The sequence below is a fragment of the Prenolepis imparis genome, unplaced genomic scaffold (assembly GCF_030444845.1).
Source record: "Prenolepis imparis isolate NDT839.2.m4 unplaced genomic scaffold, iyPreImpa1.0 SCAF_5, whole genome shotgun sequence".
Classification (NCBI taxonomy): Eukaryota; Metazoa; Arthropoda; class Insecta; order Hymenoptera; family Formicidae; genus Prenolepis; species Prenolepis imparis.
Window position 1 is genome coordinate 2,958,938 of NW_028141163.1, and position 23,881 is coordinate 2,982,818.

At 34.6% G+C, this 23,881-nt stretch overlaps 3 protein-coding genes and 1 long non-coding RNA gene across 11 annotated transcripts in view; 3 read left to right on the forward strand and 1 right to left on the reverse strand.

The window, feature by feature from the left end:
- LOC145936818 (monocarboxylate transporter 4) overlaps positions 1-5,030 on the forward strand; it is a 78,173-nt gene extending 73,143 nt beyond the window's left edge. For all 3 annotated transcript variants that reach the window (XM_083039414.1, XM_083039413.1, XM_083039412.1), the window contains exon 19: positions 269-5,030. In XM_083039414.1, coding sequence (XP_082895540.1) covers positions 269-702 — 434 coding nt within the window. In that variant the 3' untranslated portion in view covers positions 703-5,030. The remainder of the gene's footprint in view (positions 1-268) is intronic.
- A 217-nt stretch (positions 5,031-5,247) lies between these two features.
- LOC145936825 (beta-1,3-galactosyltransferase 5) lies at positions 5,248-17,423 on the reverse strand. 6 transcript variants are annotated; one of them, XM_083039428.1, is made up of 3 exons: positions 17,249-17,423; positions 8,131-8,723; positions 5,248-7,864 (listed from the first exon to the last, which is right to left on the reverse strand). In XM_083039428.1, the coding sequence occupies exons 2-3, from the start codon at positions 8,687-8,689 to the stop codon at positions 7,350-7,352; spliced, it is 1,074 nt and encodes a 357-aa protein (XP_082895554.1). In that variant the 5' UTR covers positions 8,690-8,723; positions 17,249-17,423; the 3' UTR covers positions 5,248-7,349. The 6 variants fall into 6 exon arrangements, with proteins under 6 accessions (XP_082895554.1, XP_082895551.1, XP_082895553.1 ...); XM_083039425.1 differs by having other exon boundaries at positions 8,131-8,727; XM_083039427.1 differs by having other exon boundaries at positions 17,208-17,423.
- Positions 8,772-10,962, forward strand: LOC145936240 (uncharacterized). The gene is made up of 2 exons (XR_014425358.1): positions 8,772-9,131; positions 10,860-10,962. It is a non-coding gene; the product is annotated as an uncharacterized LOC145936240 (long non-coding RNA).
- A 684-nt stretch (positions 17,424-18,107) lies between the features above and the next one.
- Sirt6 (sirtuin 6) lies at positions 18,108-22,765 on the forward strand. The gene is made up of 7 exons (XM_083039423.1): positions 18,108-18,519; positions 18,728-18,855; positions 19,340-19,458; positions 19,591-19,714; positions 19,854-20,027; positions 20,272-20,395; positions 20,485-22,765. The coding sequence occupies exons 1-7, from the start codon at positions 18,454-18,456 to the stop codon at positions 20,965-20,967; spliced, it is 1,218 nt and encodes a 405-aa protein (XP_082895549.1). The 5' UTR covers positions 18,108-18,453; the 3' UTR covers positions 20,968-22,765.
- Positions 22,766-23,881: the final 1,116 nt, after the last annotated feature.

Genomic DNA, 23,881 nt, shown 5'->3' on the forward strand with positions numbered 1-23,881 from the left:
CCGCGCGCTTGTATTGTTCTAGTTGCATATAAAAAAAGCGAAAATTATAGAATCCTACTTCAGGTTCCATGTCAAAAAAAATTCAAGATTTCATAAAATATCCCTCATACCATATATAATAAGAGCGGCTCCAACTGTCAGCATCCCTATCATCCCTCGACCGGTTTCCGGGCGCGAAAATAAATTACGACGAATTTAATCGCCCTCCCGTTTTCTCTCTCCCCCGCCCGCTGCCCCCCTTTCCTCGCACCCTCTCTTGCCTACCCAGGTTACATGAACGCGAACAACCCGCGGGTGGGCTACTACGCGTGCACGTTGAGTTCCTTGTGCGGCGCGGCGCTGCTCTTCCTGGTCGGCTGGGGACGGCAGCCGGCGTCTCCGCTCCTGCCGGGGCCGAGGCTCTCGAGCCTCGGCGTCGTGCCGCCTCCGCCGCCCTGCGCCTGTCCGCCGCCGCCGCGGCCCCGGCTGCCCAAGTCGCAGTCCCTGCACGTGCCGCTCGACGTCGAGGACAACATGCGCGAGCGGGACTACATGGCCGAGCGGATACACGAGCCCGAGCACTACTGTCACCCGCAATTCCACGCGCCGCTGCGGCCCAGCAAAAGCGTGCCCGAGGGCCTAGGGCATCAGGACCCGTATCGGATGCGACCGCGACGTCACCGAGACATCACCGTCATAGAGCAGATTACCACCAGCGTGTAAAGAACGATGAAAGCGCGATCGCGAGATTTAGGCTGATTGAAACTCTCTCTCCGATGACGTTTGTTTTAGGTGAGCCTGGAGATCCTCCGCTCTCTTGGGTTTGTTATAAGTATAGGGTGTTATAGCGGTGTCGTGTTCTTATTGAGGATTTAAATTTTATCAATTCCATCGAATTACATAGTTCGAAGCGTACGGCAAATATTGATCTCGGAATTGTACAGAAATGCTTTCAGGAAAATTTCATGGAAAAAAGGTTTTTTTATTTCCTTATCTATGGAAAAGTCGAGCGGGGAAAAGAAGAATAATATTGCATTTTTCTTATTGCTTACGTTGCTATCTTGTGCTATGCTATTGTTACGCTGTTTTTTCAGCTCGCTTTTTTTTAGTCTTTGCATCGTGTCACCTAAGTGTAACGTACCGGACAATTTGGGGTTGCTCTTGAGAGGAAGAAAAAAAGATTGAGGACCATTAGTGTGTAAAGCTGGTGCGCAGTTGCAAGCGTAAGCAGAAAGTAAAATAGTAAATTTGAGAAAAAAAAAGAATCAATTGTATTACTTGTGCGATCGTGGAATCAAGGAAGAATGATAGTCTCGAGGCTCTCTAGAGAGATACATCCCTACAGCTTTTTCCTACTAATTGCTAAGATAAGATCGACTATTAAATTAAATTAGCGCATAAATAAAATTTGCATTAGTTGATACATCAAATAGATCAAATTGAATTATGTATTACGCGCGTTAGGAAAATATTTATTCGTGTTAATACGCTAGTTATTACTGCCAGGGAAGTGATTCTGTCCACTGATTAAACATACGTTTAAGAGCAGGATGCAGGACGACAGGATGGATGCAAAGGGAAATTATATGGCTTCTAATTTTTAAAAAATTGCTTTTTCCTTCTATTCTTCTTTTAAAAAAATTAAGCACAGAAAAAATGTAAATAATAATTACAATAAATGTGGGGGTAAAGAACGGTCTCCTTTAATTTATAAATGTACTATATTGAGTAAAATCGCGACAGTTTCTGCGTCCACTTTGTCGTTGATATCCAATCAGCTGATGAGCAAATGATAATTAGCGCGAGTATCATGGACGGACCGATATCTTCCCTATACAGAATTTCGTGCGAAACCTAGCGTATTTACATACACAGACGCATATATATGTACATGTATGTGTGTGGGTATGTAAACATAAATTAAGCGATCAAAAGCACACACTCGTCGTTAAATTTCCCCATAGATGAAAATATATGTATAGCGCGCGGAGCTGGTCTCCGGAAACATCGCCGTATAGAAATCGTTAAATATTAATAAGGATATAATACACATATCACAAAAACATATACACACATCTCACAAACACACACATTTACACGGACATTTTGAACGGGAACGGAGATAAAACCCAAGATGCAAAAGATCCCCTGATAGATTGAATGATTCCCGAATAAGAATCGATGGATATCCGTCTCGCAAAGTCGTCAATTTTTTTTTCATTTTCTTCAATTAGACAATTGGACTTGCAATCGCTAAATTCATTTGTATTCCCGTCTAGACTCACTTCTATCGCTTTCATTCGGGATTAAGAAAGATACATTTCGAGCAGCCGTGCTTATTCTATGTATCCAATAGCGAAGTTTTTACGAAACGTAATTGTATTATCGCGAAGTATCGGCTCTATTCCTATCAGCCTTTAAGACTAATTATAATCTCGAATCACATTAATCACGATAACGTAATTAGTACCTGAATATTAAGTGCTCTAGGTACCTAATGCAGTGGAGCGACGACGCGACGCGACGTAGCGATATGTCTCACTCGCGCTTCGTTATTCAATTATTATTCCTCTACTTTCACATATGACACCATATGTTCTCTTTGCTACCCTATACTATGTCGAAATTAAACATTACGCACCACCGACGCGAACCACCACGCAGGTTTTTCCTTACGCAGTTGACGAAAATCGATAAACCGTAGAAAGTATCGCAACAGCGCTTGCCGAGATAAGAAAGTAGTAAGTAAAAAATGTAGGTAGAATATATTTAGATCTCTGTAGTTTGAATTTGTCACGTTTTCCAATACGGTGTTAATATCGGAAACATCGCTATCTACTGGCAACGACAGTTGAATTTTATATATAGAGAGGATTATTATTATTAAGGGATTCTACATATTACTACGGAATTTCATACGCAATTTAATAAAATTAATATGGCGACGCCGTGTTTTAATTCAATCTCTGAAAAGTGGAACAATCTTCGATTCGATAAAATAAACAATTTTCAATTCGCACATCTCTTGCTCGAGAAAGGGAGTCAATCAATATATGTCTTTTAGCGTTTTTTTTTCTCACCTATATATTCACGTAAAAAAATTGTGATTCTTTCATAAGTTAGTTAAATTATATAAGTAAATCACTTTTACAAAATTACAGCAGGGATATATCAAGATTAAATCCCAGTCGCAATTTGTGCAATTGTTTACTAATTAAATGAATGAAGAATCGAATTTCTTTTTCGAAATTATTTCACATTAAAATAGCTATTTCATGTTACATTTAAAATTGTATTACATTATTATACGTATATATATTTGATTTTTGTTCTATCTAATCTAAAATAATCTAAAAATAATATTATGCGAAATAAAAACGTTATATTTCTTACAGGCTCCTCAAATGGCCCTGTAGAGTTTGTTAGAATTTCGAAACACTGTTTTTATATAAATTACATGTAATTATCGAGCAGCGAATTTGTTAGATCGTAAAGGTTGTAGTTTATAATGTTGCTCTCTTAGTCGCGTTAAAAAGATATTTCTTTGAATCAACATATATATAAGGGTCAAACGTATAAACATCACCAATCTTAACGTTCGTTATAAAGACTTTTTTAATATATATACATACATATATATATATACATATTGACTTTTGATGTGATGAATTGTTTATATACTGCCAATTTTTATAGGATATAATCGAATATATTCGATTTTCAATGGTTGAACGCACGCAAAATGAAAAATTTGCATGAGTAATTTTACGAATCCACCGACGACGAGATTAATATGTTTCGTGTTGGGACATTTATAAATAATAAAATATTTTCTCCCAACTAGAGAGGGAGAGTTTTCACGCAATCATTAAAATCGGGATTGTTAACGAATTTACATTAGACAAATAGCTCATCTCGGACTGTAAACAATCTCGATAGAAGACTATATGGATTTGTTTATTCTTCGTATATGACTTTGCGATTCTCATTTTTGTATTAATCTTATTTTTTTAGTGTTTTAGGTTTTTCTTTCTGCTGCATAGTTAACGAAACGTACATTATCTTGATTGATAGATTTTATACAGGCAAGATGGATAGTCGAATTTTTCGATCTTCTCATGTGTAAATATATTTTTTTATGTAACGGAATATGCACATATTAAAGAATTAAAAAAAGAAAAAACTAATAATAAATTAAACTCGAAAAATTTAATATTATAAAAAGATACATTTTACATACATTTGAGAGAATCTGTCAAAATTAAATCATTACAATAATTCGGATATCAAGAAATCACAGATTTAACTATATAAGTCTCTCAATGATAGATTTACACGCGTAATATGTTATTCAAAGTTTTTTTTCCCATTAATACTGTCTCACGTGACAGGAATCTGATTGATATTTATCCCATTTTTGTTATTAAGTAATTTTATCGTTCTTTTATTATTATCAAATATTGTAATTTTCAGTATATCATTTTTTAATATTAATTATATTATATTATCTATGTAAAATATAAATGTACAAAGGGTTAAACGCGTGCCTCGCAATATATTGTATGGCATTCAAAATTCTCTTAAACATACTCGAATTATTTAATAACGATATTAAATATACTTGTAACGAGTCTTTCTAGTTAGACCGAAATCCGAGCTTGAAGGTATTTGCACAATCACGAAATTGCGTTTGTAACGAAAATCTCTCAATTCAGAATATTCGTAATCCACACACGTTGGAGGAATCTCTGCGATAATCACATTTAATGTTATATGCTTGTCGTCAATCGATTCTTAGAAATCGCGTAACTCTGTTGCCTTGTAAATATACCTAAGCAAGGTTTCCCCCATTGCAACCCATGTTGAACATTTTGTAAAGTTTTATAAATAGTTCTACGTAGTTAAACAGCTGGACCAATAAAGTATATATCCGATTGTATGTGTTACGATTATTTCCGTTCTCTGTTGCCCTACTTTTAACATCTGCAACAGTTAAAATAAAAGTTTTTTTATGTATCAGTACCGCAGCACGTTTAATTTTTAATATAGAGTGTTTAAATTTATATATATATATTTTTTTTAAATACTCTCTCTCTACTTCTGCTGCTGCGCCAGAAATTATTTGTGTACTTTTCTTCACATATTTAAATCATATATTTGATATTTTTGCAACTATCATATATGTGTATATACATGCAAAGATAATTTTTGATTAAAAATTACACAAAGTCAAAGCGAATAAAATGAGGAATACACTGTGTATTTTAAATAATCCATTATTTATTGAAATTATAAGTATTTACTCCATCACAAGAATTATACTATATGATTTCACATTATCGCACAATAGAGATACTCCCTCTTTCCAAAAACATTATAAATAAAATGGTATATAAGGAAAAAACTCGATACATCGGTAAAAACATCTGAGAATATCCACGTCGAGAGGAATACATAATGCGTGAGATCCTTTAATAACTAATATAACCATCGATCTTTTTATCCTATAGTGTGAGATACGAATATGCTGCCTAGTTTGTCGGAATTTGTGAATACTTGAGAGGTGACGATAGTCATCTTTCCGCTATTATATCACAAGAAAAAATTCGGCTGCGAGTATAGCGTGCTGGCGAGTGGAATTCTGCGTGTTTTTATTCCGTAGACATATTCGTTGTATTTTCAGATCAAAAGAGAGATTACAATGCGTTGCGAAGTAATATCGGAGTTGTCACATCGATCATCGATATCCTAGAGAAATCACTAAACGTAACTGAAAGGACTAAACGGATTACGTTTCTTTATAATTGTTACAATTTGCAGGCACGTACTTTTCATAGTACTGAAATATATAATAGTGGATGATCAGAAGAAAATAAAGAAAAAAAAATAAAAAAAAAATCAGATGAAAATCACACATAAAAAATTTAAAGACATTCAAAAACAGACAAATATCTGCGATCTCTGTATCTAATTGCGAGTGGACCCTTGTTTTGGGGTTGTACTTGTTGCTACATAACAATATTAATTCGTTAATATTCTTGCGTAACAATGTAATATCTTAAATTTGCTCGTATTAATTACATTACATTTAAGTACATTCACAAGTGTGGCTCCACATACGAACTCCTCCCCCGGTTCTTGTCGCCGATTAATAAATTTACAATAAAGTGTAACACGCTCGTCTCTCGCAAATTTCTATCACTGCGAGAGGAGAATGTCTTCCATCACGTGATACGTAACATTCTTTAAATATATTAGTATTACTCTCCCCACATACTGTGTTGGCATTTTTATAAATATAAATAAAAAAATAGATGATGTGTTTTGTTCTTTGAAGCAATTAAAAAAAAATGAGATTCTTCATAATATCAGATTTAACTTAATTTAACACAATGTAATAATCAGGGCTCATAAACGATTTGTTAATGTAAACAAAAATGTCATATTCTTGTCAATTCTTTCTCCCCTCCGCCCACTCGTTTAACATAGAGATCTATAAATATATGTGCGTGCACATATGTGCGTATATTTTACATAGTGGCCAAAGACGGCTGAACTAATACAATCTATACATGAAAAATCAGGTATCAGTTGCAATTGTGCTGCAAATTATTAAATACTGTTATCTATCTCATGCGATAACGACTTGAATATTCAAAAATTAAAAAAAAATCTAAAGTATACATAAAATCGAAAATGTCGCAAATGAAAATATTTTCGACAATCAGTTTTGATGCGACACAATGTTCAATTACAAGCCCTGATTATAAATTAACAGCCTTAGAATAATTGAAGAGGAAAAAAAAACGAATTCTTAAACTTTAAAAGTAAGACACTTGATTGAAACATTTTCTTCATCTCTGAGTATTGTTCCGATATGAATATTTGAGTACAGGGATTGAAATCAGTATTTTATTCAACTGAATTTAAACTCCAATTCCATGAACTAGCAAAGTTTGATCCCTATGTTATTCGCGATACTGAATGCGACAAATAGTATAGCGTTGTACCTTAGTACGAGAAACTGAATTCAATGAAATCATACCAATTTCAATCCTTGTTTAAATAAGACAATCGTAAATATCGTAATATTTTGTTACACATCATATGTTTTCTGCGTCTGTATGTGTATGCATACACACACATATGCACATATATGTAACGCACTATTACATATGCATTATGCATAACGTGGCGTTTGTGCAAATAATCGAACACTTACGTCGGACTATTGTACAAATATATACGCATGTATATAGAATTAAGATACGCGAAAGGTATAAGAACATTTACTATTTCTTCTCTCTCCTCCTTTTCTCATGTTACACCGCGCCCGAAATATAACCGAAATTGTTCTATTTTAGACGTGTTTAATTCAATAGGCTTTCGCTGCTAGGCCGTGGTTTAGTAACCAGACTATGTAAGGCTCGTATTCCGCTCTCCGTTAAATCCGGAGGCCCGAACAGAAAATCTCGTCGAGCACTCGGGTTCGACAACAGGTCCCGCATGCTCTCGGTCGTAAGCACCCAAGAGTGTAATGAGGTTTGAGTTAAATTTACTTTCCTAGCCAGTGTCCCGGTAATGTGCACGTCGTCGATCCAGAAGTACGGCTCCTTCTGGGCTTCGCGGTACAGTATAAATACACTATCGGGTGAGTATAAGATTGCCCATCCGGCACAGTACGCGGGATAAAGTTTACCGGGATACTCCTGAGGGGAGACGCGCCACTTTGAGCGCCAGGATCTCTTCACTGCGGAAGCCGACAGAAGATCACAGAGAATCAGACGTCTTGCACCCCACGGCGAGAGGCCACGCGTTAGAAAGTCCAGCATGGCCGGTAAATGAACAAAAACGTCGTCGTCTAATTTAAGTATATATTTGGCACCTGAAACAATCGCATATATTAGAATGATCGATGATCGATTAGCATACTTACAATAATTGTATATTTTTTCAAGAGCAATACAAGAAAATGAATGCAATCAAATTGATTATTGCATTGTTAAGTTATTTCATGATACAAATCTATTTGTGATAAATCAATAAATAGAGATATGAAATATAAGTGTGGACACGTGCGAGAAATGAAATAAAAATATAACGGGGGTATAATATAATTAAGACGAGGGTATATAAAATTCAATATTTTACTTGGACAGTAATAAGTAGCCCACTTTAATCCCATAACGTGCTTGTAGGTCATGTTTCTATAGGCATCAAGAAAGTTTCCCTGTATTAAGTCTTGATATTTCTTATTCTCCTCTTCGAGCCTGGATTGATACTCCTCCGAGTATCCCACGAGAAATAATAAAGTCACGTCCGGCGCTTGTTGACCCCAGGTCTCCCGCACGACGTGCCTCTTCGGGAAATTCCCCGGCGCCGAGTGAACCAACATCAGCAGCAACGGCTGCGTGCGATTGCAGGGATTGTGGTTCATGGTGAATCTAAAGTCCGTGATGTTGATCAGCGTGGATTTATCATCGGACGGAAGTTCGTTTATCGAGTAGGGCTGCGCGGAGGGCGTGACGTTTCCGGGAAATATAAGGATATATCCTGGCGCGGCCACACCGCCGCTGGAATAAGGGATCGGTGATCCTGAACCATCGATGTGAATCCAGAACGAGAAGCATCCAGTTAGTGCCAGAACGACCACGAAGATGAGGGTGCATGGCGACGTACCGGAGGCATGGAGCCGTCGCTTATCCAGCATACTAATAAGCCCCTTTCATCATACACGTCGGATTCTTGCTGAAAAAAACAAGCAAACGCATTTTTTAATTAGGTCTTTCATTATTTATATTATTTCATTATTTATTTTTATTTACATTAAATCTCGCTCGCTCGTAACTCGAGCGATGTAAAGTCGAAAGTTATTAAACGATGCCGTTTGCAAAAAATTTCCCACACGAATCAATGAGAGGTCAACCAGCGCGTACCAGATATGATATATACGACAAGCTATCGACATCGAGATTAAACCCTATTGGGGTTGAAAGTGATTCTATTCTGTCCGTTTCTATATGATTCTATCGGGTATAAAAAAAATAATACTTTGACAGGTGTTCTTTGTCTCTGCATACTGGAAGAGAATCGATCAAGAGCTAACGATTACGTAGGATGCGTAAAACCAGCACTCGTGTACAATGAGATAGGTACCTGCATTTAATCACTATTTACATGCTACTTACGGCAGATAACGATATGAAACGTCACCTTGAGATACACACTTGTAAAATAATATAATAACGCGATGATAAAGATAAATCGCGATAAATCAAAACATAACAAGAGCTACTTACGATCGTCAAACAATTGCATTTATTTTTTATTTACAAGTGAATCAATCTAGGTGAGAAAATATTTACAGTCTGTGATAATAAAATAATTTTATTATTTTTCACTCGCAAGAGTATATAGTGAAATATTTCGCTAAATTATATTAAATTATGCGAGTCGAATGAAATTCAAATGTTTAATTAAAAATTATAATATTTATATATAGTGTCTATAAATATTGTAGTGATAACATTGTTTGTTAACTAATGCTATATATGCGATACAAACTTAAAATTAAATATCTCATCGCATAAAATAGTATCTACATTGTTTATAAAAAAATGTAAAATTTGTAGGAATCCCAATTTGTTTGACAAAATTGATACATTTCTAATTACATTACATTGATACATTTCTAAATTTCACGCAAATTAAATGGAAAATAAGTTCAATTATAAAACCAATTTTACTCAGGAAGAACTATGAAGAAACTTTTATCACGATATATATATTCATATAAATAATACAGATGGTTCTATACGAAAACCAATAAAAGATTTCTTTTCAACACACTCGACATAACTGTGCATAAATTTACTAGACAGAACTAATTCTATGCACAAATATAGGCGACAATCACAGTTACGGATTTTCTGTTAGCTCTTGCGATTTACCTGATGTAAATATAGAGAGAAACATTATTATCTTTTTAAGCCGATAATACTATGCGAAATGACGATATTGTCTGGAGAATTAAAAATTTATATCGCAACATTTTTCATTATTCAATATCTGACATTATATATCATGTATTATTCTCGTATTAAAATTTATGTCACAACATTTTTCATTATTTTATTCAATTCCATAAATGAAATTATGCATTTCTATTTTTATATCGCCTCGTTGATCATTTGTTTATTAAAAAAAAATTCTTTGTTTTATATATAATCAAGATAGCATTATTATCCAAAATTAAAAATAACAATAAAAAGAATCGCATCACACCTTTATTTTATATGTATATATTTATATAATAAAGAAGTGGTGCGAAAATTTTCTTTATTGCTATTTTAATTTTAAATTCCGGATAATAATGCTATCTTCATTATATATAAAACAAAGAATTTTTTTTTAATAAACAAATGATCAACGAGGCGATATAAAAATAGAAATGCATAATTTCATTTATGGAATTGAATAAAATAATGAAAAATGTTGTGATATAAATTTTAATACGAGAATAATACATGATATATGTCAGATATTGAATAATGAAAAATGTTGCGATATAAATTTTTAATGTGTGAATAATATATGATTTTTTAATATCATATATTATTTTCATCTTAAAAATTTACATCGCAACATTTTTCATTATTTTATTCAATCGCAAGATGAAAGAAATTACGTATATCTATTTTTATATCGCCTCGTTGATGACTTGTTGATTTTTTCAAAGAAAAAAAATCTTTTTGATGACAAGTAAAACCGCTTTAAATGCATATAGCACTTCGAGAGTCAAAGACGAGAGAGAATGATATTATATTACATTATACTAGTTGGGAGATTATAATTATTTGCTAATTATTTTTATATAATAGCTTGACGATAAGGCTGCAGCTGTGAGTTGTGAGAAGACGTAACGTGCTTTATGCTACCACTATAATTACCAAGAACACAAGATGGGGAGGAGGAGGAGGAGGAGGGGGAGGGAGAGAGGGGTAAGAGCAACTTGTGCTATATATTTTTCAGTCATATATCAAGGTCACGAGAAGTTCACGAACGAATAGCGACGGTTGGTCAGCACGTAATGAATTTGTTCTTTAATCTTGGCCGTGAATAGTAGACTGATGTCTATAACATTAGCGGGATGTCATCATGAAAAATCGATTTAATTTACGTTTATTGAACAAAATCAGTCTTAATGGAGCTACATTGATTTCAGATTAATAAACACGCGTTGCTTGTGTTATAATCAATGAATTGTGTGCGAGAGAATACATCCCAAAGTGTCTACGTATTTCTTTAACACCCTCTCCGTTTTCTCGCGAGGCTAAAATGGAATATCAAGAGGGAACATATGTAAAATAACATCCGAGATATGGAGATAACATCGGTCAATACTGTTCTACTGCGTTCTTATATTTGTTAAACAGGCTTTCAGCCTCACATAAGCTACGTGTGAGAAGAACCTTGTGCGTTTAATCAAGATATAATGAATACGTCGGATAATGAATACATAATATCACAGATTATATCCAGATATAATATATTAAAGGAGTAATTATTTTCTCACTCGTGGTGGAGCGTAGTTTTGATCGCATTTTTAGAATTATTTTTTTGTTGTTGAAAAATTCGCGTAATCTCGTTTTTTTTCCAGAATACACAAGAAATAAAAATATGTATTAAATGCGATAAAGCAAATTAAATGTCTATTTAAAGATTTTGTTATTTTTTTTATTATCGTATTAATTCCGTTTTAATTGATAGAAAAATGAAGAGAACGCGATAATGCGATGCAGATTTATCTTCTCATGTTTAATACACTGATATATCAAATTCTTTGAGATATTTTTTTACAAAGATCTTCATTACTAATGATAATATATTCATTGTTCGAAAGCGTTGAATTATAAAAATACCACAATAATGACTAATCGTGATTGCAACGTAACTTCGAAATAATTTCGTCTTCCTTGATTATTATTTACAAATATATCAGCGAATAATTAAGCAATTTCCCTAATTAATTCGAAAAATGCCATTATTCGGATTAAATGCAGTATTAGGATTACAATCAGCTTGTTATTCACAATATTATATAAAAGAAGATACTTTCGCGTTCGCGTAATTCGAACGTTTCACCGCGAAATGAATCGGAGAGGAACACAAGTGCTAATTTTCGCGCCCCGTCATCGCTACAATTGTACAAACGTGTCGCAATCAAAGCTAGCAATTTTCGCGGGTCTAAAATTTAATTGGGGATCGAGTGGGTAGTGTCAAAATCACCAAAGGATTTTATAATAATACAGTTGCTCTCGTAGCGAACGGAATGCTGAGCATACAAGGGTCGATTGCTTTGATCCTTGAATCATCGGATTCCTCGAGGTTGACATTATTGATCCGGAGAGTTCATCATGCACTGACACATGTTAGACCAATATTAACACTTGAAAATCGAAATTGAGGAATTATTATGAAATATCGTCACGTAAAATTAATAATGTAAAACGATATTCTATAATGGAAAAGCTCCCAAGTGTGAGATTAATTATTAATTCGTAAAAATAAAAACGCTTTTCCGAAATTACTTTTTTTTGTGCATCTTAAATTGTACATTAATCCTTATTGGCTAATTGATCAACATCTAAAAATAATATTTTATATTCAAAATACTTTAACAAATAATTTTCTTGATGAAAAGTATATTTTTCTTGTGTGATTTTGTTTGATCTTCTCTGACTATATGTCTCCAAAGAGATTACATTAAATAATCAAAATTTTTTATCGCTTTTCCGTAAGCAAAACATGAGAAAAATTAACGTGTACCAAGTAGACGTTATTTTAGATGATGAAAAAACAAAACATTGAGGGTTAAAAAAATTTTACAATATAAATAGCATTAATGAGTGACCCTAAAACTGACTGAAGAAACTTAACTTTTCTTCCAACTTATTTGATATATTATTACTTTGAATTGCAAATAATTTTACCTCTATTTCTCATTATGTCAGGCCTGAGTAAAATATCCACGAAGGATAGACGGAAGAGGAGCATTTTTACGCGCGTAAATCGTGCGTATAAAGACGGAATCCATGTATTATTCGCGCCACCCTTTAACACGCGCACTTGGGTTTGCCGACCCTACATACAGTACGCTACATCGGGTCGAGAAGAATTGTCACGGGATGTTCCACGCAGGCTCGAGAGGAAGAAAAAAAAAAAAAGAAGTCGACTAACGAGTTTGTGCCATACTCCGAACATGTGAAACTGGGTGATGACGTACACCCTTCATCTCTTAGGTCCAACACACGTCGCCAAACAACGTGGCACCAGATCGGCGCCTGTCAGGGACGGCTGTGTGAGAGAATAATCTTATGTTACCTAAGCTGGTTATAAAAAAAAAAAAACAATATTTTTCCTCGTTGCAAAAACGTGCGATCCATCCGAATGAATTTTGCTTGTCTCTCTGGAGGAATATTATTCATTTCGAGAGCATCGAATAAGCGGAAGAAAAAAACATACGATAGAAAAAAAATTTCGAACGATGATGTAACTTTGGCCGGTATTCATAGTCGGTTCTTATATTTAAGAATGTCTTAAGTACAATCTTAAGATGTGATTAACCAATCACAGAGCCGTATTTGCATCTTAAGACATTACTTAAGACGGTCTTGAAATAAGAACGGACTATGAATACCGGCCTTTGTCGTCTCGAAAGAGACACTCGGAGAAATATATGCTTTTTTATTTTATATATATACGAGAACGTTGGAATTATTTCCAACTGAAATAATGTCGCGGGTTCTTTCGCGAGCAATTGAAGGCCTGTGGACGATAAATTTTATTAGTTTCTATATAAATACGTCCTTGGCTGTACCATAAATAAAGAAGGCCTCGAAGAAACGTATAGAATAAGAATAAGACGTAAATCGCTGAAAATACATATAGCTAATTGAAAATACATATTGCGACAATTGCACAAGTTAGAATTATTACGAGTGCCAAAAAGAAAAAAAAAAAAACAAGAGCTTGCGTATATATGAAAATATTTCTCATTTATCTCGACAGAATATATTAATTAATAATTATCGGAGAATATTTTGTTATTTTTTTCAATTTTAATTTTTCTTTTCGACTCTTTTATATGAACAAGCCTTTGATGAAAACGCTGGCGAAAATTAGTTATTATATCCACCTGCATCAAAATAATTGAAACGATTTATTTCTTCGACCGGCCTTTTGTATAACAAAAGCCTCAACATCACGCGAGAACACTCCCGTCAATATTTCATTTTGCGTTATATGTAAAAGGGCTTTTCAGCACATTTACAAGGCGCGGTAAAGTGTAGTAAATCCCTCAAAAGGATTGGTTATTTAGAACGCGCGAAATGAAATGGAATTTTCGCGCGCGACGACAAGCTTGGAAGAAACTTGAATTTTCGATCGCAATAAAAAAGAGTTCGGAACAAGAATCGTCTGTATGATGACCGCATGATTTATTCATCGCGTTCAAAATTTTCGTGTCGTGCATTACAAAAGCCCACCGAACGCATTCTTCTCCTTCCGACGAGTCAACTAAAACACGAAAAGATAATCGAAGAGATACGTGACTTGTCCTGATCGCATCTAGGAATGCGAGTTTCGAAATTCTTCGTGCATTCTATGAAATTATTATGATTATTTACAAACGCGATCCATTGTTTGTTTCACATTTTATTTCATTTTTATTGCAACACATTCAATATGTCGAAGCAATATTGTGCAATCGCAGATTTTTTCACGATATGATTTCAATTTTTTAAATTTTCTATGAAATATCATTAATAATGAAATATTTTCAAGATAATTCAAGTGCTCAGTGTTATAAAATTTCACTTTATAATTAGCTACTAATCGTGTTTCGAGGAAAAGAATGTTAACATCGCACGCGAGCTTAGAAAATACGTGCCTTATTGAAATTGAAATAAGATTGAGCAACGATGAGGGTAACAAAGAGCATTTACGAAATATTGCGAGCCTTAAATGTGCGCTGTGTTTAACGATCCCCGAAAAAAAAAAAAAAAAAAAAAACGCGAACAAAATAATGATTAAATATCTGAATATTTATACGTGTACTTATTTTCCGTAAGATCCCTTTTCTAAGAAGCCTAAAGCCGAATTCATTAAAATGTATGTCCCGGGACATTTGCGTGCGTTTCTCTCTCTCTCTACGACATTATATGTATAAAATAAACTTGTGTTTGTGCTTGTTACGACATCTCCGAGCGAAAAGGGCAGAGTAGGGCCAGTACCGTACTAACGAGAGAGATGAGCGAGTATCCAACGTTTCGAGTACAATTCTTGGCCGAACAAAATTCCGAACGCCGGGCGTGTACGATTATTGATCCTCGTAGTTATCTAATAACTACTTTCTTTAATAACTTTGCAATTTGCGCAAAGTAGTTTGCGACCTTGCGTAACAGCATATCAGCTTTTTACGTCAAAACCGGCGTGAAAACGACAAGTTATGCATTTTCTCATTAAGTACACAAGGTCCCTCATTCTTGTCTCTATTTAGCACCAAACGCGCGGACGCCGGCTTCTAATTGTTTTATTTATTCATTGTTAGCGGAAAGATCGCTTATATCGATTCAAGAAAGTTGAAAACTGAACCTTTAAATTTCTATATTTCATATATACATATATTATATATGTGGAAAATTTGCAGTTAAAAAATATATATATAATATTTATATTACGAAATTCAGATTGAAATAGAGATATTTTTATATATATCGTATTTGTATAAATTTTATTTAAAAAACACATAAAAACACTCTTTATTATCATAAAATATAATTTACTATTATAAAATAATGGCATATAATGTTTCTTAAAATATTAATGGAAATTAATTGAGATTTAATTGAGAATTAATTAAGATATCTTTTTTAAAAGAGAACTTGGATTAATTCAACTCCGATTAACTTAATCGGCGATTTATTCAAGTGGCAGGTGTGCGGTTACGTATACAAGAAAATTCTTTCGATTGTATGTATAATTCATCATTCCTAATCTTATCATTTTTCCATCCGTCAATTAAAAAGAAAACATAATAATCCTACGTCTATATTAACAAAATATTATTGATAAGTTAATCGAAGTTTTATTGAAATGGCTTTCATTTTTTTATTCGATCAAAACGATAAAAGAAACAGAATCCTTTTAAAATAACACGCAGCTTATTTTCGTTCAATCGAGAAGTTATATGAAAAAGGGACTTTGGTCAAAAGTTTCGATGACCGGAAACACCCAGATCGGCTTTTGTCACAAAATCAGTTTTTGAGTTTGCTCAAAAGCGAATCTCCGCCCCTATCTCTCGAAACAGGAGCGTCTGATTGTGAGTTTTGCGTCGAGTTTGATTTGAATACTTACATACATTATATACATGCAGAGTCTAAATATACGTTCAAAGCAAAAGATACACGCGAAGGAGGAGATGTCGCTCCAAGATGCATCCTCCGAAATCCTCTCAAAAAAAAAAAAAAAAAAAAAAAAAAAAAAAAAAAAAAAAAAAAATCCGGAGAAATGATAGGAGAAAGCGCGAGAGTATCCTCTCGAGATCCTACGTTTCTCTCTCTCTCTGAATAAATAAATCCACGCGAACGAATCCCGGAGATTTTCGCGCGGATTCCGGCAGCCAAGGACGCGGCTGCCAGATGAGAAAAAAAATCGCGGACGCGGTGTGGTGACCGCGTTACACCGTTATGCGGCTAGATGCTAGATATGTAGAGAAAAGCCGACTGTGGGGTACTTACAAGTCGCATGTGGTGAGAAACTCCGAGAGCTCGCCGACACCCTCTGCGACAGCAGAAACCGCGCCACGCACATTCGGAGAAGCCCGGTTTAGCCGCGGAAAACACACCGACTCCGTCGAGCGACGCGACACGAGCTCGCCGACGGTTTGAGGTTATATACCAGAGAGGGTGTGAGTCGGAGCCGTGAGAGGGAGAGTGGGAGAGAAAGCGAGCGCGAGAGAAAGAGAGAGAGAGAGAGAGAGAGAAGGAGGAAGAGAGAGAGAAAAAGGGAGTATTTTCTTGCGGAATCATCTGGTCGCGCACGCACATCGACGGACGTGAGGGAAAAAAAAACACACGACACCTGTCATCGTTCATGCACCACGTGTGTGTGTGTGTGTGTTGAAATTCGCGAGAATGACCGGGTGAAAAAGGGAGAAAAATAAAAACCTTGTCTTGCCGACGAACGTGTTCTGAACTGGACTACGTACTCAGAAGTGCCTTTTCTTCTTTTTCCTGACGCCCCTCATCTTCCTTCCTCGGCCTGTGGCGCGCGGTCCTCCTTACTTGTGGCGACCTGTCACTCGAGTTGACGCGACCGTAGTAGTAGACGTCACGCGCGATATGCGCGAACCTCCCTCGCTATAGAACTATAGATAGACGGCGAGGAGAGGAGATGAGCGAGAGAGACAGAGACAGAGAGAGAGAGAGAGAGAGAGAGAGAGAGAGAGAGAGAGAGAGAGAGAGAGAGAGAGAGAGAGAGAGAGAGAGTCACGCGAAAGGAAGAGAGTGCGATGATGGACGCGAAACGCCACCCAATCCATCGACGCTTTCCGGAACCTTCTAGCAATCTTTATTTTTTTTATTATCGATACAGCTGCTCCTCTGATAAGTCGCACTCCGATCTTTTCTAAATTCCCGCCATATTTTTCTGAAAAATTAATTTTATTTTAAAAAAAAATTGTTTTTTTATTGTAAATTATGCTTTGTATGCACCTTGTTCTAGCTCCCTTTCATGAAAAAAAATCAAATAAACTATACTCGAAAGTTAAATATGTGATGGTGTTTTCTAACTATTAGAATTGTTCAATTTCAATGAAAAAAAAGAAAAAGAAAGAAAAAAAAAGGAAACGATTGACAGGTGGCTTTGACATTTGATCGTATCGATCTCTCACCTTTTCGCGATAAAGCGATGAGGCACTTTGAAATTGGCGCGAAACGCGCGAGGCGGTCGGCCGGGTTCGTGCATGAATTGAATGCACGCGAGAGGAACTCGCGCGACTCGAGCGTCCATGGCGTCCCCGGAGCTGCCGCTCCTGCGGGACGCGCGAAGCGCAGGGCGCATGCCCCGGGCGGTTTATTATCTTCTTTCTGTTCAAGTGCCATTTCGTTGCATGCAGTGCAGTCTATAAAACAGAATGCGTTCCCCGCGGGTCTCGAGTTTCCTATCACTTATCGTCATTCGTAGCGTATAAACATAACAGCACGCGGTCATTAACTCGATTCATATTGTGTTTACGTATCCGTTCTGACACATGGGAGCGCGGCCGGAGCGCGGCTGAAATTCGCGTCCGCTTTCGCCGTCCACGGACAATCGTAAAAGACGAGCCCGGATATCCGTTCGTGGCGTCCCCCAGGCGTCGTCTAGAATATATCTGACGGGATCCTTGCCTCGCAGACGAGAGGCCGCGCAAAAATGTCATCCAGCTACGCGGACGGGTTATCGCCGTACGAAAACAAAGGAGTATTGGGCCTGGAGGAGGTGAGAGAGGAAAAAAAAGGAAGAAAGAGAGAAAATACTCGAATCTTTTCTTTCTTCCTTTCTCTTCATCCTGTCGATCTTATCATATGCCGCGTATCGAACGATCGATACGATTTTTATCTTCGCGATCGAGCGGAAGCGATGCTTTATTTATTTTTTTTTTTTAATTTCTCGTTTTATCTCTACTCTTTGATTCCTCGGTTTGCAGAGATACGATAGCGTCGAGACTCTTCGGCTGAAATGCGGCCTCCTGGCCGAGTGGATACAGGGAGCTCGTCACGTAGTGGTCCACACCGGCGCCGGCATCAGCACCGCCGCGGGTATCCCGGATTTTCGGTGACTATCGCCTGCCGATTTCTCGAGACTGAATCTTTTATTCCCTGTCCCTCGTTCCCTCCCCCTCCGACCGTATTCACTTGTGTCAAGTCCTTGAACCGAAGATGAGCATTTGACATTGTGTATAATAATGTGTGATACACGAAGAAGCTTGAAACACGAAGATCAAGTATGAGATGTAAACATGTAACAATGCTGTTAAGTTGTAACGATGCATTTTTTTTTAGGAAAGAAAATCTTTTTGCTATTGCGATATATTTTTAAATTGTATATACATATATTTACAGTTTTTCTAAATTCTGTAGATAATTATGTAGCTCTTATATCGCAACACAAAACCAGAACGCATAAATGTGAGAAATTTAAACAGACAAGTAGAGTCTATGATTATTTAAATTTAACGAATAGATTGAGAGAAAGTTCAATAATTAAAATATAGCATAAAACATTGTTTTCGCCTATTTTGAGCAATATTTTCTCTTAGGGGTACAAATGGTGTGTGGACATTGGAACAAAAAGGTTTAAAACCTGCAATGAACATTTCTTTTGACGAAGCAGTTCCTACAAAGACACATATGGCATTGAAAAAATTGATAGAGGCCAGTAAGTGTTGATGAATGAAAAAACCTATAAAAGAGCTTTTACTATAAAATTTTTACTAAAAATTTTACTATTATAAAAGTGTCAAAATTTTCTTTATTCGACATCTGTTATAAGATTTTTTTTTTTTTTTAGAAAAAATCAAATTTATTATAAGTCAGAATATAGATGGATTACATCTACGATCAGGAATATCGAGGCAACATCTAGCAGAACTACATGGAAATATGTTTACAGAACAATGTGATAAATGTGGCAGGTTTGTATATAAATGTATAATTAAAAAAGGATATATAAACTAAATATTAAATAATGAAAAGACGTGTTATAATTACAATAATAATAAATATATAGGTTCTGTTATAATAAAAATACTGAAAATTTAAATTACTTTATAGGCAATTTATCCGTAACTTTGCGACCAAAAGTGTGGGAAAAAAGTCTTTGGATACTGTATGCAGATCGGAGCAAATAGGCGGTCGTCCATGCCGTGGCCGAATGCATGATACTATTCTCGATTGGGAGCATAATTTACCAGATAGTGATTTGACATTATCCGACTTACATTCCAGGTAAATGATAATACTCTGCATCAACATTCAACAAATAGTTGAAACATGCTAATATTTGAAATTATTATACATACAAACTATTATTATATATATATTAAAAATAATATAAATAACATGATAGCATAATTTTAATATAGCTTTTATGAAATATCTCAGGTTCTGCAACAAAAGTTCTGGCCAATATTTATCTCTAGTATCGTATATTATCTCAATATCACATATTTAAAAGCTCGCGTTCTTTTAGCGTTGCCGATCTAAGCATATGCTTGGGAACAACGTTACAAATTATTCCAAGCGGTAATCTGCCTTTATACACGAAAAAATATGGAGGTCGTCTCGTTATATGCAACTTACAGCCAACGAAGCATGTAAGATTATTATATGGCATTAAACTTATAAAAACATGTATGTTTGACGCGATTTTGTTAAGTACAATTGAAATAAATTTTGATTACAGGATAAGAAGGCTGATTTAATTGTTAATGGCAATGTCGATGAAATAATAACCGTAGTCATGAAAAAGTTGGGATTTGAAATTCCAGAACACGAAAGCAGTATGGATCCAACACGAAATTCCGACTCAACGGCCAAAGAAATGGACTGGACAATCCCGACCAGCAGAATAAAAGATATGAATATGCTGTACAAAAAGGTATGCAAACCGATGCGAAGGAAACGGAAAACATTTATGTACGAGAGAGAGAGAACAGATACTAAAGGGGAAACTAAAGCCAGAAAGCAAGCATTTACAGTTAAGCAAGAAATCAAATCAGAAGATAATATAACTACATCAAATGAAGTATGTAAAACTGAGAATGATCTCGTGGTTAAAGATCCTGTTAAGGCAGAAGAGAACGTAGAAGATGTTGAAACATATAGATATTCGATGGAAGACACAACGGAGCACAACACTGATCTGGAAATGAATCAAACGGTGTAGCAAATTTTAACGGAGCATGGTTTTAATGGATAATTTTCCATTCTAATGTTTCGATTATTCTCAGTGTACGCTACAGTTACTTATGAGTGCATATCGAATCATATTCATTATATGTGAGAAATATCCAAAAGTGGAATAAGTTTGCTGATATTCAATAGACATTTGAAACATATTCGTTGCATATTTAACGTTAAATTTAGTATTTATTATAATTTTCTTCTTTCTCGATTTCTTTAAGTTTTTTGTATCTGGATATACACAAAACAAATTTATTTATTTAAGACAATATATTAAACAAAATTATATCTGCATTACTTTTGTTTTTACATACTTATGTGTTGCTATTAGAACTTACATTCAGAAAGCAGTAACAATCTATGTGTCAAAAATAATATTTTAATTTGTATAATTTTGCAAATGTGTTCTGATTGTAAACGTAAAACATTCATTTAACGTTAGATGTGCAACGAGTTAATGTAAGCTCATAATTTTGTTTACAGGTCATGTCATTTATGGTAAATCGAAAATATTCCAATAATTGTATATACTTTTAGTATCTATAAAGTGTTGCGTTTGTGCTGCATCTGCTTTTTACAACTCGCCTATATACTTACGCATATGCATATTAGATATGTATTACGGCGAGAGATTTAACGTGAATTAGTTAGATCTCTCGACGAGCAACGTGTTCCAGATTTCTCGTGCATAATATGATACTTTTTCCACTATAGATTATTAATAAGATAATTGGATAAAAAAGATCTTCCTATAACATATTTCGCCAGTAAAAACTTCCATAAGCTTTTTTTTTTTAGAGAGAATAACTAGATTCGAAGTAGTTGCCGATTGTTAATAATAAAAATAATTCAGATATAAGCTGCTTAGTAGCCAATAATTTATGCTCATTAATCATCAAAAATAATGTGTATGTGTGTCTCAGATAGATTTTTACATTATTTAGAATGAAGACTAGGAATCTTCATATATATATATATATATTCTTCCTTTTTCTATTCTCTTTTTTTAATTTTTATTAATCGTAATGTTCAGCGATTATGATGCAAAAAAAATACTTATACTCTATAAACAATATATATCTTGATTAAAATCATTTTGAACGTTTTAGGTGGCTGAAAGAAAATATAAAGCCATTAAAATAAGAATGGCCTTTTAACAAAAATGACATTACACAAAAGTGATTGGATTGTAATGAAATTTTCGTTTCTGCTGGCGATACTCCATATAACTTCCCTAAATACTGCTTGCATAAATATACACAGACATATTATATTCCGGGCTTCGTGTGCGTTAAATCGTACTTGATGTTCGGATATGTCGCCTTACAGAAATCGACAACGCACACGAAACCGATTTATAAATGCGCGTCATAGTCGTGCATAGCGCGCTATGTTTGTGTGAGTTAAAAGAAAAAAAGGTAAAAAAATATAGCACTATATATTGCAAGCTGATGTTAGATTAACTGGTAAATTCAGATGTTGAATTTTTAACAGAGTGCGCCTTTTTCCATATAGTGTTGAAGGGAATGTTGAAAGTAAAAGTTTTAACGATATCTCGCAGTTAGTAACGCTAAACGATTTTCGCGTGTAGATGATATAAGCTGCAACGTATAGGATGCATTCAGTGATAGAGTGCAATATAGCGCGAATCATGTAATATTTATATTGTACATAGTGATGTTTGCTTCACTCTCATCGTAATACATGACTTTATTTAAGTAATCATTATTACTCGCCAGATATAATATTCGAAATAAAAAGTACATCTATGAAAAGGATCGTGTAATGTGTAATGTATACATAATAATGTCCCAATTATATATATTCTCTCTCTCTCCTCCAGTATTCATATCCGTAAAAATCCAATGCATCATTTTTTACAAAATTTTTTTAAGTCGACAAAAAAATTATGTAGAAATGATTAAATTATGTAATAAGACATTTGATATATATTAAAAGATGAATAACAATTATTTAATTATATTTTTTGTAACAAAAAAGGTGACTATTATTTATATTACACTAGAATATTACCATTATTTAAAAATTAACAGTTCCCTAGTATTGAATTGAAAATATCTCTAGATTCGAATGAATTGGTACGTGTATAATCATAAAATTTATTAATGGCTGCAATCAAGACTGTGCTATACGAATGTTTCGAAACATCGTTCTATCTTTATTCTCATAGAATGTAGAACAAAGATGGAATGATGTTCAATGCATTATTCGTAGTGCAGTCTTGACTGCAGCTAATATGTGTGACTGAAACTGATCTCGATAATAGAGCGATAATATCCCGATAACAATTGAAAAAATATCGATTACTGCTTCTAGCATTATCAATACTGCGTTTACATCTCTTTCCAAGGAAATACAGATCTTTTATTGCAAGAAAAATGTTAATTTACCATAAATAATTATTTCAGTTTCTCATTTATAATTATAATTATATTATAATTATAATTAATATTTAAGAGAAATAATATGTATATGTATATATTTTTTCTTCATATATTAGATAATAATATTCGCTCTCCCTCTCTCTCATCATTACAAAATAACTTATTGATACGCATAATTATATAAAAAAAATAATTATAAAAATGTATGAACTAATCGTCATTTAAACATAAAATTTTCACTGTGTTTTTACATTTTATTTCAGTTTCAGTTTTCCATCTTATTGTTAAATTTGTGACCAGCGAGTAGCTATATATATCTTCTTGAAGAAAAAAACGTGCCTGATACTCGCAAGCCTTTATATTTTTTCATCTCTCTTCCATTCTCTATAAACATATCTTTTTCCCCTTTCTAAAAAAGGCATGTTATTGACATTGTTGTCGCTTTTCCGCGATGCTGATTGGCTCTCTGTCGATTCGCGTTGTGTGTTATAT

Coding starts and splice junctions, on each gene's coding strand:
- LOC145936825 (XM_083039428.1), bottom strand. CDS start 8,689: ATGCTGGATAAGCGACGGCTCCATGCCTCCGGTACGTCGCCATGCACC. Junction 7,865..8,130: donor GGCTACTTATTACTGTCCAA/GTAAAATATTGA, acceptor CGATTGTTTCAG/GTGCCAAATATATACTTAAA.
- Sirt6 (XM_083039423.1), top strand. CDS start 18,454: ATGTCATCCAGCTACGCGGACGGGTTATCGCCGTACGAAAACAAAGGA. Junction 19,459..19,590: donor GAAAAAATTGATAGAGGCCA/GTAAGTGTTGAT, acceptor TTTTTTTTTTAG/AAAAAATCAAATTTATTATA. Junction 19,715..19,853: donor CAATGTGATAAATGTGGCAG/GTTTGTATATAA, acceptor ATTACTTTATAG/GCAATTTATCCGTAACTTTG.